The sequence below is a fragment of the Corythoichthys intestinalis genome, chromosome 18 (genome assembly GCF_030265065.1).
Source record: "Corythoichthys intestinalis isolate RoL2023-P3 chromosome 18, ASM3026506v1, whole genome shotgun sequence".
NCBI classification, from domain to species: Eukaryota; Metazoa; Chordata; class Actinopteri; order Syngnathiformes; family Syngnathidae; genus Corythoichthys; species Corythoichthys intestinalis.
This window is the reverse complement of record NC_080412.1, coordinates 8,874,151-8,891,670: the sequence shown is the minus strand read 5'-3', so window position 1 is coordinate 8,891,670 and position 17,520 is coordinate 8,874,151. Positions and strand designations below refer to the sequence as shown.

General features: G+C 39.3%; 1 protein-coding gene across 1 annotated transcript; it reads left to right on the top strand.

The window, feature by feature from the left end:
* The first annotated feature begins 966 nt into the window (after window positions 1-966).
* dlb (deltaB) lies at window positions 967-10,659 on the top strand. The gene is made up of 7 exons (XM_057820354.1): window positions 967-1,195; window positions 1,274-1,513; window positions 1,610-1,667; window positions 1,745-2,002; window positions 4,239-4,600; window positions 7,201-7,417; window positions 9,278-10,659. The coding sequence occupies exons 1-7, from the start codon at window positions 1,145-1,147 to the stop codon at window positions 9,982-9,984; spliced, it is 1,893 nt and encodes a 630-aa protein (XP_057676337.1). The 5' UTR covers window positions 967-1,144; the 3' UTR covers window positions 9,985-10,659.
* Window positions 10,660-17,520: the final 6,861 nt, after the last annotated feature.

The following is a 17,520-nucleotide window of genomic DNA, read 5'->3' as shown; positions in this document are numbered from 1 at the left end:
GTAAACAGCAGTTGAGGTGTGTTTAACCTCCACCACGACCTGCAAACGACAGGTGCTGCAACGGCCTGCCTAACGGGGTGCTCCCTGCAAAATTGGACTTGATGTGTGTGCGTGTTGGGGGAGGGGTGCTGTACTGTGTGTGTGGGGTGGAGACGCTCTGGGAAAACAATAGCGGAGTTTGGCGCCGCACACGACCGACCATGTGCCGTTGATTATCATACAGCTGTTCGCTTGAGGACCAGACAAAGGCAACTTGATACATACACACGCACGAGCACCCCCCCACACACTCACACACCGCCCTTGAATAGCCCCTGGCCTCACAATAATGTGCAGTTCAGGGACCTGCCGCCGTCCCCCCCTGCACACTTTTGTCTCCCCACACGCGTCAGAGCAATTATAAGGTTTAGTGCTGAAGAGGAAAAACAGAGCCATGTGCTATTCCTTCTGATCTTTGTTCTGTATACAATAAAAATTCTTCGGTAAAAGATAAATAAAGCTAAAATAAAGTTGAATATATTGGGTGGTACTTTATTAAATTTAAAGATGCAGGAATTATATAGGCGATTTTTGATGTGACGAGTTCCATTTTGTTTTATGCATTTTTTAAAGGAGTGTTATTACAGTGTTATTAAGGTATTATAACAATGTTATAACGAATACAATGATGAATGAAAATGTCCAAATAATGACTCATTTTCAATCAAATAGTTAAATTAAATGCTATCTGATACAACCCCCATCTTCCAAATCAATAAACACAATTTGCATTCAATTGAAAGCCTATTCCAAATAAGAGTAGTCCAGATGTATGGTAAGTTGTCTAAATCCCCAGGCGGACCTGCCATGCCATGCTGCTCCCCCGAGGTCTTCTCTGGCTCCGCCTCTTTGGCTGTGACGCGTGCAATCTTGTGGTATAAAAGCACTCTTTATGCAGCAGAAGCCAAAACAAAGTAGAGAGCCAAATAAGAATAGGAGTAGGGAAACCAGAAAGGTACACAAAGGACACCAAAGGGATCACAGAGAGCAGTGTGGTATTTTTTTGACGGATTGATATAGTTCTACATTTTTATCTCAAGGGTGGAATTACGTACGACAAATGACTGCATCCATTTAAATTTGGAACGCAAAAGTTTGAGGAGAGATGGCAAACTTACACCTGAGATATCTTTTGGCTTTAGCCTTGGCGCACGTGGTAAGTGGACTATTTGAGCTTGATTATCATCCTGAAATAGATGCAAATTTTTGACGTTATGCTGATATGTCATCGCAGGTGCTTTCATCCGGAGTGTTTGAGCTGAAAATCAATTCATTCCACACGGCGCAGCGCATTTGCAGAAGACACAGAGACTGTCACATCTTTTTTCGAATTTGCCTCAAGCACCCTGAAGATGTCATCTCCGCTGAGCCGCCGTGCACCTTTGGGACCGGGCAAACCAATGTCATCAGAGCCGATCATACGTCCATCTCCAGCAGTGCCCCGATTCGGGTGCCTTTCCACTTTAAATGGCCGGTAAGTGCAACATCACAATTAAAAATAAATCAGTAAGGATTAAAAGGGTAACATTTCAAAATATTTGCATATTCTAAAAATCTTTAACTGTTCCAGGGTACATTTTCGTTAATTATCGAGGCATGGAACGCAGAATCTCCAACAGAATACACAGGTTGGTCATGAGTGAAATGGTCGTAACTTTTTGTGAGTGTTGTATGTCCTAACTAAACTCCTAACTTCTGCATGCAGACAACCAAAACAACCTGGTGAATCGCCTGGCGACAAGGCGGAGACTCGCCATCGGGGAAGACTGGTCCCAGGACGTGCACTTCGGAGAGCAGAGCGAGCTGCGTTATTCTTACCACGTCTTCTGTGACGAGTACTACTTCGGGGACGGCTGTGCCGAGTACTGCAGGCCGCGTGACGACACGCTGGGCCACTACACCTGTGACGAGGAGGGCAACCGCATCTGCCTAGAGGGCTGGAAAGGAAACTACTGCTCTGAGCGTAAGTCATGTATTATTTCATGAATCACAAACTGTCTGAAGTTCTGTGTATGGATTTGAGCATTTATTGGATATTCTTGATGATCATCTTAAGGTCCAGGCTGTAGTACGCTCTTTGTCCTCATTAGTAGAATGAACCTGTAATAGTAGTAGCTAGTACTGGGCGATATGGCGATACACAGTATATTGAAAGAATCGCAGGTGTCAAATTCAAGGCCCGGGGCAGTGAGCAGGCCCATCAAATCTTTTTGTGTGGTATGTAAAAGCAAAGTAAATGTGCGTCAACTTCATGTTTTGTCGCTAAAATAATTTTTAAAATTTGTTTAAAATAATAGAATATAAAATAAACAAATAAAATGCAGGACAGCCTGACCTTCAGTTCTGTCGTGCAATGTGATGCCTTCGATACACTTTTACTATGCATATGCAAGCTTAGGCATAGGCAAGCTGGTGTCAGCCCACAATCTAACCCTGCGGGGGCTCATGTCAGACTCATGTTAGTGTAAATTCCCTACCACGTGGCATTTTTTATTGCCATGTGACATTTTTTTGGGAATGTGGCAAAATGGATTTTGGTTTGTGGCATTTTGTTTTTTTGGTATGTGGCATTTTCTATGGTGTATGGCAGTTTTGCAGGCCATGCACGTCCATGCCATTGACTGCTATGCGCGTCCAAGTTTTCCATTCATATTAAATAGCAGAAAAGGGTGTGGCTGTGATTTTTGACCATACACTTAGCATTACAGCGCATTCACATTCAACTGGCACCCAGGTCAGGCTATGCCATTGACGGCTATTAACGTTCAAATTTGCCATTTATATTAAATGGCAAAAAAACATGTGTTGCTGTGATTTTCTACCCCCCCCCCAAAATGCCACAAAAAAATCAATTTTGCCACGTACCAAAAATATGACACATGGTAAAATACATTTTGCACATGTAAAAAAAAATGCCAAATGGTAAAATCCATTTTGCCACACGGCAAAAAAAATACCACATGGCAAAATAAATTGTGCCAAATTTTGATTGTTATTTACATCTGTCACACTGCAATGCATGCTAAGAGGCATGGTGGACAACAACAGTGTTGGCAGCAGAGGTTGACTGCCTCCCCCAAAGGAGCAGTGATGGCCAAATGAAGCTCCTTGAAGCTATGAAGTTTTGCAGCCAATTTGTTCAAAGCTTCATGGTGGTTTATTTGGTCTTATGACAGTCGTATCATGCTGCTGTCTAATAAAGTGTTAGTGGTTGATATCTTTTGGTGTAGATTTCCCATAGTGAGGTGGAAGCTGGCAATGGCAATGACAATTTTTAATCAAATAAGTAAAAATGTACTATTCTGTATGCATATATATTACATATATAAACATTATATATCTATACACTGCTATGTGTAATATAATATACATATTATATATTGTACTATATTACTATAACATATAAATCTACATTACTGTAGTATAAAATGGATATGACTTAATTTCAATGTCCATAAATTGCCTTTAACGGCAAACATGGGCGCCCCGTAAACATGTTGGTTAGGTAGGATGTGCTAATCAGCAAGTGTACAGTATATGTTGTGCTCATATCTTCGAACTTTTACCACCTTGGTTTCCCTCCAGCAGAGGGTGCAGTTTGTCAGAATATAAACGTTAACAGCTAGTGTGTCCTATTCAACTACTATAACATTTATACTGTACACATTACATGACAACACCAGAAGGAAACTTTCACTAGTAAACTTGATTCGTAGGGCTAGGGTTTAGTTGGCCTTCAAAGTCCTGCTGCTAATTTATATCTCAAAAAGAAACTGCTCGCACCATGACAAATGCAGTACTTCACTACTGCAAGTCTGCAAGCCAACAAGAATAAACATTGTAAAATGCGTATCTTAACACTCTTACAGATTAACCAAAATTGTTGAAAAAAGTGGCACCATATAAGGGCTTATTCAAAAACTATGGTGTTTTAAAAGAGGGGTCATAATTGGTGGTCCTGTATAGACAGTAAACATGCATTTTTCAAGGAGATCTGTTTGCACGCGGTTGGGGATAACAAAAAAGAAGAAAGCATCTCCAGCCAGCGTGCCTGCCAGCTGCTTGGCTTAATACTTAACCAACAGAGAAGTCTGGAAAGGGGCTGAGGTCAGACAGGGGGGCCCCTATATGTGTGTATAAGACGTATGCGAAGGCGTGCCTATTGTAATCGCACACCCTCTCCCATCTCCTCCCCCTAGCCATCTGCTCAGCGGACTGCAGCGAGAGGCACGGCTACTGCGAGGCCCCGGGGGGCTGTAAATGTCGCATGGGTTGGCAGGGCCCCTCCTGCACCGACTGCGTCCGCTACCCGGGCTGCCTTCACGGCACCTGCAGTCAGCCGTGGCAGTGTAACTGTCAGGAGGGATGGGGGGGCCTCTTCTGTGACCAGGACCTCAACTACTGCACCAACCACAAGCCGTGCGCCCATGGTGCAACGTGCACCAACACCGGACAGGGCAGCTACACTTGCACTTGCAGACCTGGATATGGGGGAACGAACTGTGAGATGGAAACCAACGAGTGTGACAGCAACCCCTGCAAAAATGGAGGGAGCTGCAATGTAAGTCGGCCACATAATAAGTAAAGTGAACTCAAAAGAGCATTTTGACAGTGCAATGGCGGGATTACAGAAAAAGAAAACAATGTTAATGATAGTGTGAAGTAAAAATGTATGTTGAAATAGCACCCCAGTTTAAGCTTCAAATAGGAAGCTTTAAGTACAGGTGGAATATAGGCCTTCTGTACCTTCTCAAAAATTATTGATAGTGGTGGATGAAGTACTTTTTTTGTAACTGGAGTAAAAATACAGATACAGATGCAAAAAAAAATACTTTTGAAAAACTACAAGTATTTAAGAAAAAAATAACTCAGTAAAAGTACTTGATTTAACATTTACAAGTTAAAAGTATAAGTCAATAGTAATAGTTAAATGTATTTTCTCTTGATGCAAAAATGTAATATATGTATCTATATACATTCAGATATCTGAATCAATATGCAAAGACAGAACCAGAAAATTCATTGACTGCTCAGTTTAATTTCATTTATTTATTTTAAATCCACTGCACTGTAAACAGAAGCTTAACAAACTCCGAAACTCCAAACCTTAGCTTAATGGCAGATTGCATTATAGAAACAAAACAACGCATTCAAGTATCAACATCAAATACAACATTATAGCTTGAGGATAACCAGACAATGGCAACATCAACAACAAAAACAAAGACAAAAAAACAAAACAAAAAAGGAAACAAAAAAACGACCAGTTTTCTTTTGTGAGAGGACTTTCTATATGAACTTAAATTCTTTAAATAATGAAAACAGATGAAAGACCTTCGCAGCTATCAAATTCAATGCTTTGCAAAAGACAGAGATATCATTTTTCCAGTGAGCCAGACATTTGGTTTTAAAAAATCTAAACTTATGAATGAAAAATTTCCCTATTAGCATTAAATCACTTTACAAAAGTGTGGTGTTTTTTTATTAGTTGATATCTTGTTCACCTGCCCAATCTTGCTTGCTTGTGTCGCTGCCTCTAGTGTTCAATTCCGGTATAGTTGCAAACGGCTTATCAATTGCGCTGGAGGCATGAAATTGAAACTATCCATTCACAATGAGGGGGGGGGGGAATGAAAGACAGTAACGTGTAATGCAGGCAAAAAATTTGAAAAGTAACAGAGTAAAAAGTACAGGTACCTGCTGTAAAATGTAGTGAAGTAAAAGTAAAAACAACCACTTCATATTTGTACTCAAGTAACGTACAGATACACAAAACTGTACTGATTATTGATTGATCTAACACTTAATACTACTTTAGTGTGTATTTTAAAATGGAAGTATCTAAATATTTTCTTACTTTACTATATTGTTGTTAAGTTGATTACTCAAGTATATTGTTGTTAAGTTGATTACTCAAGTGTCTATACTCGATTATTTAATTTTAAGTTCACTTTTTACTTTTTCAAACTGATATGGATGAAGTAAACAAGGATAACACAGATTAAGGTTAAACTTTCCATACAAAGAAAAAAAACATTATTGCGTTTTATTATGTCAAGTGGTTGCATTCAAGATTTCTATGATAAAGCCAAATAGTTTTGCTGAAGGAACAAATATGAACATTAAATGATATAATGCACATTCATACCAAAACGTATTTACTGCAAAGGCGTGATATAAAAAATAAGTAACTTTAATTGTTTACTTTTTTTAAAAGTGATTATTAGTTATTATTACAGTAGTGTATTTAAAGCAACATTATATTCATCATACAACGGTATTAAAATGAGTATTTGCATATGAGTTTCGGTATAAGTTCAATTGTAATTTTGTGTAGTCTGTACTTTTGTAGTTTTACTTTCAGTAAAGAAGCGTAACCTGAATTTTTTTATTTATTCATTTTTAATTACCATATTTTCCGCTCTATAGGGCACATCAGAGTATAAGGTGCACCCTCAATGAATGGCTTATTTTAAAACTGTTTTCATATATAGGGCAGCCAGCGTTATAAGGTGCAGTGTGCATCCACTAGATGGAGCTGCGCTAAAGGGAATGTCTTGCCATGATTAACCAATATTGATCCATATATAAGGCGCCTCGGATTATAGGTCGCACTGTCGGCTTTTGAGAAAATTGAAAGCGTTTAGGTGCACCTTATAGTGTGGAAAATACGTACCGTGTTTTCCGCACTATAAGGTACATAGGAGTATAAGGTAGTATACAGTATAGTCGTATAGTATATAGTATAAAGGCGCACCTTTAATGAATGGCCTATTTTAAAACGTTTTTCATATATAGGGCGCACCACACTGTAAGGCACAATAGTAGTAGCAGTAGTAGTAGCAGTTGGGGTTGCGTTATGCATACCACTATCGATCCATATATAAAGCGCATTGCATTGTAATGCGCTCTGTCAGCTTTTGAGAACATTGAAGGCTTTTAGTTGTGCCTTATAGTGCAGAATATAACGTATATGTGGACTATTACCAGTATAAAACAGCTTAAGTACTGTTACCCATTAAAGTAGCTTCATTTTTGTAGATGACATATTTTTATTTATCCTTAAATTGAGTTACAGATTTAAACACAGCTCATCTGAATGATTTATCAATGTATTTAATGCGTCCTAAAATAATATACGTTTGTTTTCCCCGCCTGCAGGACCTGGAAAATGATTATTCATGCACTTGCCCGCAAGGATTCTACGGCAAAAACTGTGAAATCATTGCAATGACGTGTGCGGATGGCCCCTGCTTTAACGGCGGGACATGTGTGGAGACCATGACTGGGGGTTACACTTGCCGCTGCCCGCCCAGCTACACGGGCTCCAACTGTGAAAAGAAGCTGGATCGTTGCAGCAATAGGCCCTGTTTGAACGGTAAGTTAGCGACGCCTTGTGGCTGGAAGAATAAACCTGCAATTTAGTTTATTGGAAAAAAGCGACCAATTAATTACCAGTAACTTTTTATTATTGTAATCAGATCACTAGTTACTGTCTTTTAAAAGTAACTTGATTACTTTACGTCTCAGCTTCAATTTGATAAATAAAAATCATAAAATCATTTTAAAAAATTATAATTATTAAAATAGAAATAATGATAATAAAACGAATTATAAATAGGATGGCAATTGCGCTAGCCACTAAGCTAATGTACTGTATGTTTATTTAATTTCAAAATTATGAGTCTTTAGATAAATGCAGTTCACAGTCTTGGTTCTTCTTGGAAACTGACATGTAGGAATTCACTTAAATGATACAAATTACACAAATCCACAGTTAAAAAAAAAAAAAAAAGATTTCAAAGTTCGTGTGTGCTTAACTGTCAGTCAAAGTAATTCATGTAATAGGTTTTAATATCAATTTATTTATTTGGGGCCTGTTTTAACTTCATGAAACATGAATAGGCAGTTAAAGTCTGACCTATTTTCTTAAAATATATAAAAACAGTACCATTATGCAAGGAGTTAGTTCAGAGTAAAGGAGCTCAAAATATTGATGAAAGGCGACTATTGATGGGGTACAAAGCTCATCATCATGTGCACATATGGCCAATTGGTAGCTTGAGGGTAAGAGTTCGAAATGGAGCTTTTTTTTTTGTAGTCATATTTTGAGCACACCTGTACTTCTTCTACCAAAGGCCTGAGAGCCTTAAACTTTGTGGTGGCAGACAGATATGTTTTTTTCAAAGGCCGATACCAAGTTAAAATAATAAATTTATCAAATTGCCGATGTCTGAAGCCGATTTTGTAACCCCCCCCCCCCCCCCCAACCCCTCCAAAGTTGGGTTGATTGAGATAGGTAATTGAAACAATCATTATGTAAATTCTAAATTCATTTTTTCTTCTACTTCTTTTTTGGAACCCTGGCCACTAGGTGGTGCAAAATCACAATAGCGCTTATCACCCAAAGAGTGAACAAAACATTTATTCTATTATATTGGTATTTGCTATAAATCGGCTATGATCGGTCGAAAAAACTATCTATCGGCCCGATGTATGGGCCAAACTTTATAAGAAAGATCATCACCCAAACAGGGAACATAACCATTATAATATTATATTGGCTGATATCGGGCGATCTTAATAAAAGTCCATATACCGGCCCGATACATCAGCTAACTGATATATTGGTTGACCTTCACTACTTTGGGCTACACTAAAGTCGCAACAATAATCACATGACTCCATTATACCAATCAAACTTAACAATACAGTCACATGACAGCACGTAACCTTGCAGTCAGAAGTCCAATGTTGAAAAATGCTTGCCTTTATTAAATGCATCATTGAGTGAGTCCACTCTGGCTGCTTACTTACACACAATGAGTTGCCACAGCAACTGTTTAACAAGTTAGATGATGATGACGCATGCGGCGCTTTGAAGTCTTGGCTTACCAGCGTCTCAGGCAAGATCAAAGCTTAACTGTCTGTCAATCATCGTTAACTTTAATAAGCAACTCCAGCGCACTCACTGGCTGACCGACAAAGAGCTGGGAGAGGGAAGGAGAGACTACATGATTGGCTCGAGACAGCTCATCTGTAATTTTTTTTTTTTTAATTGGAAAAAAAAATCCGTGATGGACTGAGGGCGCAAAGTTTGAAGCGCGAAGTAGCGAGGGATCACTCTATTTAATTTCTTTTTTTTTTTTCAATTAAGTCAGTGAGGCTTGACATAAATGTGTACACATTGCATTTTCATCTCGCTGGATGCTGAACAAGTTTTTTTTCCCCTACGCAGGCGGCGAGTGTCTGGACCTCGGCCAGAGCGTCCTTTGTCGCTGCCAGGGCGGTTTCACCGGCGCCAACTGCCAAGTGAATATCGACGACTGCGCCTCTAACCCTTGCCAGAACGCCGGGACCTGTCAAGACGGCGTGAACGACTACATTTGCTCCTGCACCTTAGGGTACACCGGCAAGAACTGCAGCGTGCGTTCGGACGCCTGTGGAGAACGTCCTTGTCAGAACGGCGGCACTTGCTTCACTCACTTCACTGGACCCGTATGCCAGTGCCCGAAAGGATTTATGGGCCCGAGTTGTGAGTTCACGTTGCAACCCAGTTTCAAACCCGCTTTGCGTCAAGCCTCTCAGCCCTCCTCTGCCACGATGACCGTCTCCTGCATTCTCGCCATCCTGGTAGTGGCGCTAGTCGCCGGTATTATCTTGCTGAGGAGGCGCAGGAGGCTGCGAGGAAGGAAGCAGCTCAGCGACACGGCAGTTTACAATGACCTGGAGACGGTGAACAACTTGGGGGGAAGCGAGAGAGACTCCTTCCTCAGTCCGAACGGTCTGTTCAAGATCAGCAACAGCGCGGCCCGCCTCAGTTTCGCCCCCTGTTCGGAAGGAAGGTCAGCGTACAGGCACAACCCTGTGGAGAGCAGCCTGACCCGGGCGGATTTCTTATGGAGGGACGAGACAGGCCTGAATTCAGTCACTGGGTTAAGATGAACGGATTTCAGGGAGAACACAGAAGACGATGATCAGCACTTGTGGCTCCTCAAGGAGAAAAACCCATCAGACTAGTAGAATGAAGATCATTTATGAAAATAATTATACGGGGCAAATCTCTTTTCAAGACTTAAGACCCAAAGAGACCGTTACTAAAAAATACATCTTTCGTAGGACCTACAACTCAAACCAAAAACATTAAAATTACAATATTTAACAGCTTCGGAAAATTTGCCCAAGATGTATGACTTTGTTTTAACGCCATTGTCCTTTTTCTGCAGATTTAATTTTGTTTTGTTTTGCTTTTCAATCTTCCTTTGCTCATTTTTTCCTTATTGTGCGCACCATCATTTTTTATACGTTATTATTTATTTATTTGAAAACCAATGTTTATGGCCTCACTTTGATTGTCACAGAAATATATTTATACGATGCTGAATGAAGACGAACATGATTTTTTTGTTTTGTTTTGTGGGGAATGGAAGTTAATATCCCAAAGTAATCAATGGCAGGGATATATAAATTTATATCTCAATTGTCTGCTGTAAACAGATTACATTGCCCTGTCATGTGCCATTGTTTGTGTTCATGCCAAAGTTTTTGTGATGTTATGTCTTTTCATTATTTAAGTTGATCATAATGTGATTTTGTGGTGGAATAAAAAACATCTTTGGTTTTGTACAATAAAGTTGAGAGAGCTGATTTACAACTGCTTGCAATGCTTGACTAGAAAAGCAGGTTATTCCCTTGCAATAATTTTACAGACACAATTACCTGTCCATTTTGACTATAGTTTTATTTTAAACTATGATCAAGGGCGTAGGTCCAGAGGGCACATAACACTACCAACTTTTCATGATGCTGAAATTGTCCCCACCAACTTTCAAGCAACCTTATTTGCCTTATACAGTGGTATGAAAAAGTATCTGAACCTTTAGGAATTTCTCACATTTCTGCATAAAATCACCATCAAATGTGATCTGATCTTTGTCAAAATCACACAAATGAAAATACTGTGTCTGCCTTAACTAAAACCACCCAAACAATTACAGCTTTTCATATTTTAATGAGGATAGCATGCAAACAATTACAGAAGGGGGAAAAATAAGCAAGTGAACCCTCTGCCAATGGAGACTTAAAGAGCATACGACACCAGAAAAAAAGTCTTAAATGGCATTATTATGTGAATTAGAATCATATTTTGAGACGATTCGACCATATACAACAATTTAGCAAAGCGCAGATGACGAGAAATTAGTCTTTTAATCTGCCGGTTAGCCACGCCTACAATTATAGGGCTTTAGCGTCCCCAACAGGTGGATGACGTCAGCGGTAGACTAAGCTCATCGGTTTTACTATTCAGCCCATTGAGGGGGAATTGTTCAGGACGAGGAAAACGAGACGAAGAGAGCTGCAAAATGTCATTGTTTCAGTCTCTCTACTCCCAATATTTTTACAGGATATTCTTTTTATCCAAGTATTTTCCCCAATAGCTATATAAATGGCTTGAGAAAGACCAGTCAGCCCGTCGAGGGGGAACTATTCACAATGAGGAAAACGCGACGAAGAGAGCGGCAAAATGTCATTGTTTCTGTCTCTTTACTTCTATATTTTTACAGGATATTCTTTTTATCCAAGTATTTTTCCCCAATAGCTATATAAATGGCTTGAGAAGGACCAGTCAGCCCGTCGAGGGGGAACTATTCACAATGAGGAAAACGCGACGAAGAGAGCGGCAAAATGTCATTGTTTCTGTCTCTTTACTTCAATATTTTTACAGGATATTCTTTTTACCCAAGTACTTTCCCCAATTGCTAAATAAATGGCATGGTCATGACAAATAACTTGTGCTAAATGGAATATAAAATAATAAAAATCCATTTATTCAAGACGACATGGCAAAATTACTCCATAATGGTCAAAACAGTCGACTTTACCTTTACTGTCACACCTGCCGAACGATATTTTATGACACCTAAATCGGACATATGTCATTTCCCTTCCCCGGCTTCGGAGAATGTAAACAGACCAGAAGGAGTGACAGCTAGCCGACATGCTAACCCGAACCGAGGGATGTTTCTAAGTCTTCGAAGTGGAAAATCACACATAACTAGCCTGGATTATTTGACATGACGACCCGGTTGTCGAGTTTCTTTGCGGATCGGCAAACCGCCCGGCGGAGAGCAATTTACAGTTCGTTCCCTGGAGGAGGGTGGCTGGAATTGTTGTGTAGCTAACGTGCTAACAGCTAACTGCTAATGAGCGTGAGGATAGCTTTTTACATGCCTATCAATGATCAAACGTAAGTAGTCCTTTATTTAAAGGAATTTTATAGTGTTTACTTTGTAATCACTGTATTCGTATTTGACATAATACAAAACAAGATGTTTACTCACTTCCTTGTAAGTCCAATGGTCCCACAGTAAATATCCACGGTGAATGGGAACCTTTTGAAACTCCAAAAAGGCGCATACGCCTCTCCCGCATACAGAATGATTTTTCTGCAGCCGTTTGGCTGGCGTGATGCAAAAAATAAAAGTATTAATCCCCCAAATCAGCTGAATCCTTCGTCCTCATACACAACAGTACACTGTAGCGTGAAGAGGACGTCTTCTACCGTACACGTCACAGCGCCCTCCTCCTCAATGCGAGACCGAAGCCGGAAGTCACTCATTTTCCTGGCGCGGGATTCAAAAAACTAAATAAATATAGCGATCGCTTCCACACACATCCAAGCGGTCCACATCATTCAGGAGCATAAAATACCGCGTGTATTATGAAATAAACATGCTTTTTCGTGTCACAAGCACTTTAAAGAGCTATTGAAACCAAATTTTACCAAACATTTTAAGTCAGGTGTGTGCCCAATCACTGATGAGTGGTTTAAAGCTGCCTTGCCCACTATAAAACTCACACCTGGTATGAAATGTCTTAATGAGAAGCATTGTCTGATGTGCATCACGGCTCGGTCAAAAGAGCTGTCTGAAGACCCGAGATCAAGGATTGTTGATTTATATAAAACTGGAGAGCAGTGTTGTTTTTGGCAGCCATTTTAATTTTCGTCTTAGTTTTTGTCTTTTGGACGATAATACTTATTAGTCTAAGTCGTATTTTAGTCATTTCAAAATGTGCTTGTCTTCGTCTAGTTTTTGTTAACTCAATATTTTCATCTGTAAAATTCAAAAGTTGCACTCCAAAAATAAGTAAGGAAATGTTTCCAATGAACATTGACACACCAGCATATATTGTAGCATCTACAAATCTATCACGTGATAATATACACGCAGCAGTAAAACAGTACGCTATTTTATTTTCAATTAGTTATACACGCCTGGACGCCACGAACTGTATGTAAAAAAGTTGTTTAGTTAAAGAGAACGCTCGCCATTAGTGATAGCCTAATGCTAACGTGAACGTGAATGCTATGCTAACGCTATAAGTTACATTTAGCACTCAGCACGGACCTTACTAGGCTAAAACAACATTGCATATTCTGTGTCGCCGAGATAAGAAGACAAATCTTACCGTGTGTGTCTCAAAACAAGCAACAGGGAGACTGGAGAGGACACTAGTCTAGTGGGTGAGTTGGGGAGTCGCAGCACGTCACATGAGTGACACAACCAGGCAGGCTAACGACAAATAAAATGTCACACATTGTGAACATGCGACGAAAACTATGGCACATTTTCGTCTCGTTTTCGTCCCATCAGACGAAAACTGGCATTATTGTCATTAAGTTTTAGTGTCCCAAGATACGTATTTAGCTCGTTATTGTCTCGTCATCGTCATGAAAAAAAATTTTCGTCTACGAAATATTTTCGTTATAGTCATCGTTGACGAAAACAGCACTGCTGGGGAAGGATACGAAACCATTTCTAAAAGACTGGATGTTCATCAATCGACAGTCAGAGAAGCTGTATACAAATGTAGAGAGTTTGGCACTGTTGCTTCTCTCCCAAGAAGTGGCCCTCCTCCAAAAATGATGCCAAGGGTTTAGCGCAGAATACTCAAAGAGATAAAAAAGAACCCTAGAGTGTCTGCCGAAGATTTAAAGAAATCACTGGCGCAGTCCAATATCTCTGTGCACTCATCAACTATAAGTTAAATTATGGCCAATAATGGTGTTCATGGGAAGACTCCACGGCGGAAGCGACGGCTGTCTAAAAAAACATTGTTGCTTGTTTAATTTTCGCATAAATGCACTTGGACACTCCACAGATGTTTTGGCAAAATATTTTGTGGACTGATGAAACCAAAGTTAAATTGCTTGGGTGTAACCCACAGCGTCATGTGTGGAGGAAAAATGGAACAGCTCACCAACATCCACACCTCATCCCCACCGTGAAGCATGGTGGAGGGAGCATCATGATTTGGGGCTGACATCCCAGGAATCTGACTGAACTACAGCAGTTTTGTAGAAAAGAATGGGCCAAGATTTGTCCTGATCAATGTGGCTGACTGATCTGCAGCTACAGGAAGCGTCTGGTTGAAGTACAGTGTATCACAAAAGTTATTACACCCCTCGCATTTCTGCAGATATTTAAGTATATCTTTTCATGGGACAACACTGACAAACTGACACTTTGACACAATGAAAAATAGTTTGTGTGCAGCTTATATAATAATATTTATTTTCCCCTCAAATAAACTCAAAATATAGCCATTGATATCTAAAACCCTGGCAATAAAAGTGAGTACACCCCTTTGGAAAAACTTACATCCCTAAATGTCCAAATTGAGTACTGCTTGTCATTTTCCCTCCAAAATGTCATGTGACTCGTTACAGGAGTGCTGTCAGCATTGCTGCAGAGATTGAAGGTGGTGTGGGGGGGGGGGGTCATTCCTACCACCATGCTTGACTTTAGGCATGACACACTTATCTATGTACTCCTAACCCGGTCGCCTCCACACATGCTTGACATCATCAGAACCAAACAAATTAATCTTCGTCTCATTAGACCATAGGACATGTTTCCAGTAATCCATATGCCTTGTTGACATGTCTTCAGCAAACTGTTTGCGGGCTTTCTTGTGTACCATCTTCAGTAGGGATGGGAATTGACAGGATTTTTACGATTCCAATTCCATTATCGATATTGCTTAACGATTCGATTCTTTATCGATTCACTTATCGATTTTAATTTGGGGAAAAAGAAGAACAAACGTTTTTATTGGCATCGAGTTTGCTTAATCAGAAGTCACAACCTTACAAACAACGAGGTCAAAAGAGGCCCAAGGTGTCAATGTTAACTGTGGAAAAAAGTGGCAAATACACACGAATGTGTAACATTTTACTGAAACATTTTTCTAATAGAAATTTTTAAAAAGGTATATATTGGAATACATATAGGTCCTTGTTCTGCCTTTGGTAATATGTGTCAAAGTGTATTATTTACCATTATATTGAAATGCATACCTTTTAGTTTTTAGCAGTGGTCCCCAAACCTTTTCCTGTGAGGGCCACATAACTTTTCCCTTCTCTGATGACGGAAAGAACAGAAAAACTGACGATTGCCTGGAGTGCCTAAATGTAAAAATGTATTGTTTTTCAGAAAGCCACAATTAAATAACCCTTTCTGGATTCTTCACGGAACAAAAGTAAATAAAATAAGAATTATAATATATATATACTTGCTGAGAACATGTTCTTCATGTATACATACCTAACTGCCACACATGTTTGGATGAAACAATCTTTTTTTTCAAAAAGTCTTTTTTCAAACTTGAGTCTTTAAAAAGAGGGGGTCGTCTTATAATCAGGGTCGTCTTATATTCGGGCCAATACGATATATATATATATATATATATATATATATATATATATATATATATATATATATATATATATATATATATATATATATATATATATATATATACGGTACATATATATCTATACATATATACGGTATATACGGTCTCATTTCTGCCACCTTGTGTACATTACGTAACTTGACAGTAATGTCGTCTATTGAGCACGGTACTTGCTGAGAACATGTTCTTCATGTATACATACCTAACTGCCACACATGTTTGGATGAAACAATCTTTTTTTTTCTACTGAAGTGGACGTCTTTCACGTTTCCAAAGCCCATTTTCAAGCATCATTAATTTGGCTAATTCAACACATTTCTATCACATGTGAACATCTTTGGGTAGTAACGCGTTAAATTTACTTGAGTAACTTTTTCGGAAAAATGTACTTCTAAGAGTAGTTTTACTAAGCCATACTTTTTACTTTTACTTGAGTAGATTTGTGAAGAAGAAACGAGACTCTTCACTTGTTACATTTTCCCTCTTTATTCTATGTACATATTAGAGTTTACTTTTTTTTTCTTCAGCGATGCCAACAGTAGCTCTACCAGTTTCACCAATAAGAGGTCTTAATCACATGACTCCATTATACCAATCTGACTCTAGCTTGACGTTCTATGAGCCCACTGGCCTGTTCAGTCACGTGGTGTGTATAAAGCACTGTAAAAAATGAAGTATTTGACATAGAACGCTTCCCTCAACATGACTCGAAAGCGCAGATTGTAACCTCTCTCCTAGTTTTACTTGGCACCGAGTGACCACGTAAAACCGGAATTTTTTAATTTATTTTTTATTTTTTTGTATTTCTTTGGCTTAATGCAGTTATGTAATTGGTACGGTATAATAATAACAGTTCATATAGATAACTGCTCAGAAAAAATATATGTTTTAAAAAATCAAACATCTTAAGCAGTTACTCACAATGTTACTCATTACTTGAGTATTCTTTTCACCAAATACTTTTTTACTTGTACATGAGCACATTTTTTGGAAGACTAATTTCAATTGAGTAATATTATTTTGAAGTAACACCACTCTTACTTGAGATTTTTTTGGGCTACTCTCCCACCTCTGAGTGTTCTGATTGAAAACTCTCAATTATTGGTAGGTGTGAGTGTGTGTGAATGGTTGTTGCAACCAGTTCAGGGTGTTCCCTGCCTCCTGCCCGTTGTTAGCTGGGATAGGCTCCAGCACCCCTGCAACCCTCGTGAGGATGAGCGGTTCAGAAGATAAATAGATGAATGAATCCTTCCATACGTCCACAGGAATCTCATCTAGACTTGTTCTTCTTCCTCTTTAGTGTCATTCTACCTTCAAACTAATCACTGCTACTTCCCGATCCAACATACTCTCTGCCTTTGTCTTCTTCATCTTCTTCCCTACCACGAGCTTAACCACCGCCAGCCTATGCTCTCAAGCTTCTCTCAGTCAGTGACCTCTGGGATGATGTCATCAACAAAAAATGTGATCTTCCTGCATGCTTGTAACACCACTTTTGTAAGTCACCAGATGTTCCTGCCTCTTCCGGAAGAAGGTGTTCACAATATCCATATCCATTCTTTTTTTTTTTGAGTTAACTGCCCTTCTGAGTTCCCTTTATGAATTCCAAACTTACATATCATTTCTTCATCGCCTGTATTTCCTTCCTTAATTTGTGCATTACAATCTGTACCAATCACAAGTTTCTCTGTCCCGGAATGCTCCGACTAACTTCTCCTATCT

Excerpts from the sequence above, each read along its gene's own strand:
- dlb (XM_057820354.1), top strand. The coding sequence starts at position 1,145 with ATGGCAAACTTACACCTGAGATATCTTTTGGCTTTAGCCTTGGCGCAC. Across the intron at positions 1,668-1,744 it reads ATCTCCAACAGAATACACAG|ACAACCAAAACAACCTGGTG; the intron begins GTTGGTCATGAG and ends TTCTGCATGCAG. Across the intron at positions 2,003-4,238 it reads AGGAAACTACTGCTCTGAGC|CCATCTGCTCAGCGGACTGC; the intron begins GTAAGTCATGTA and ends TCCTCCCCCTAG.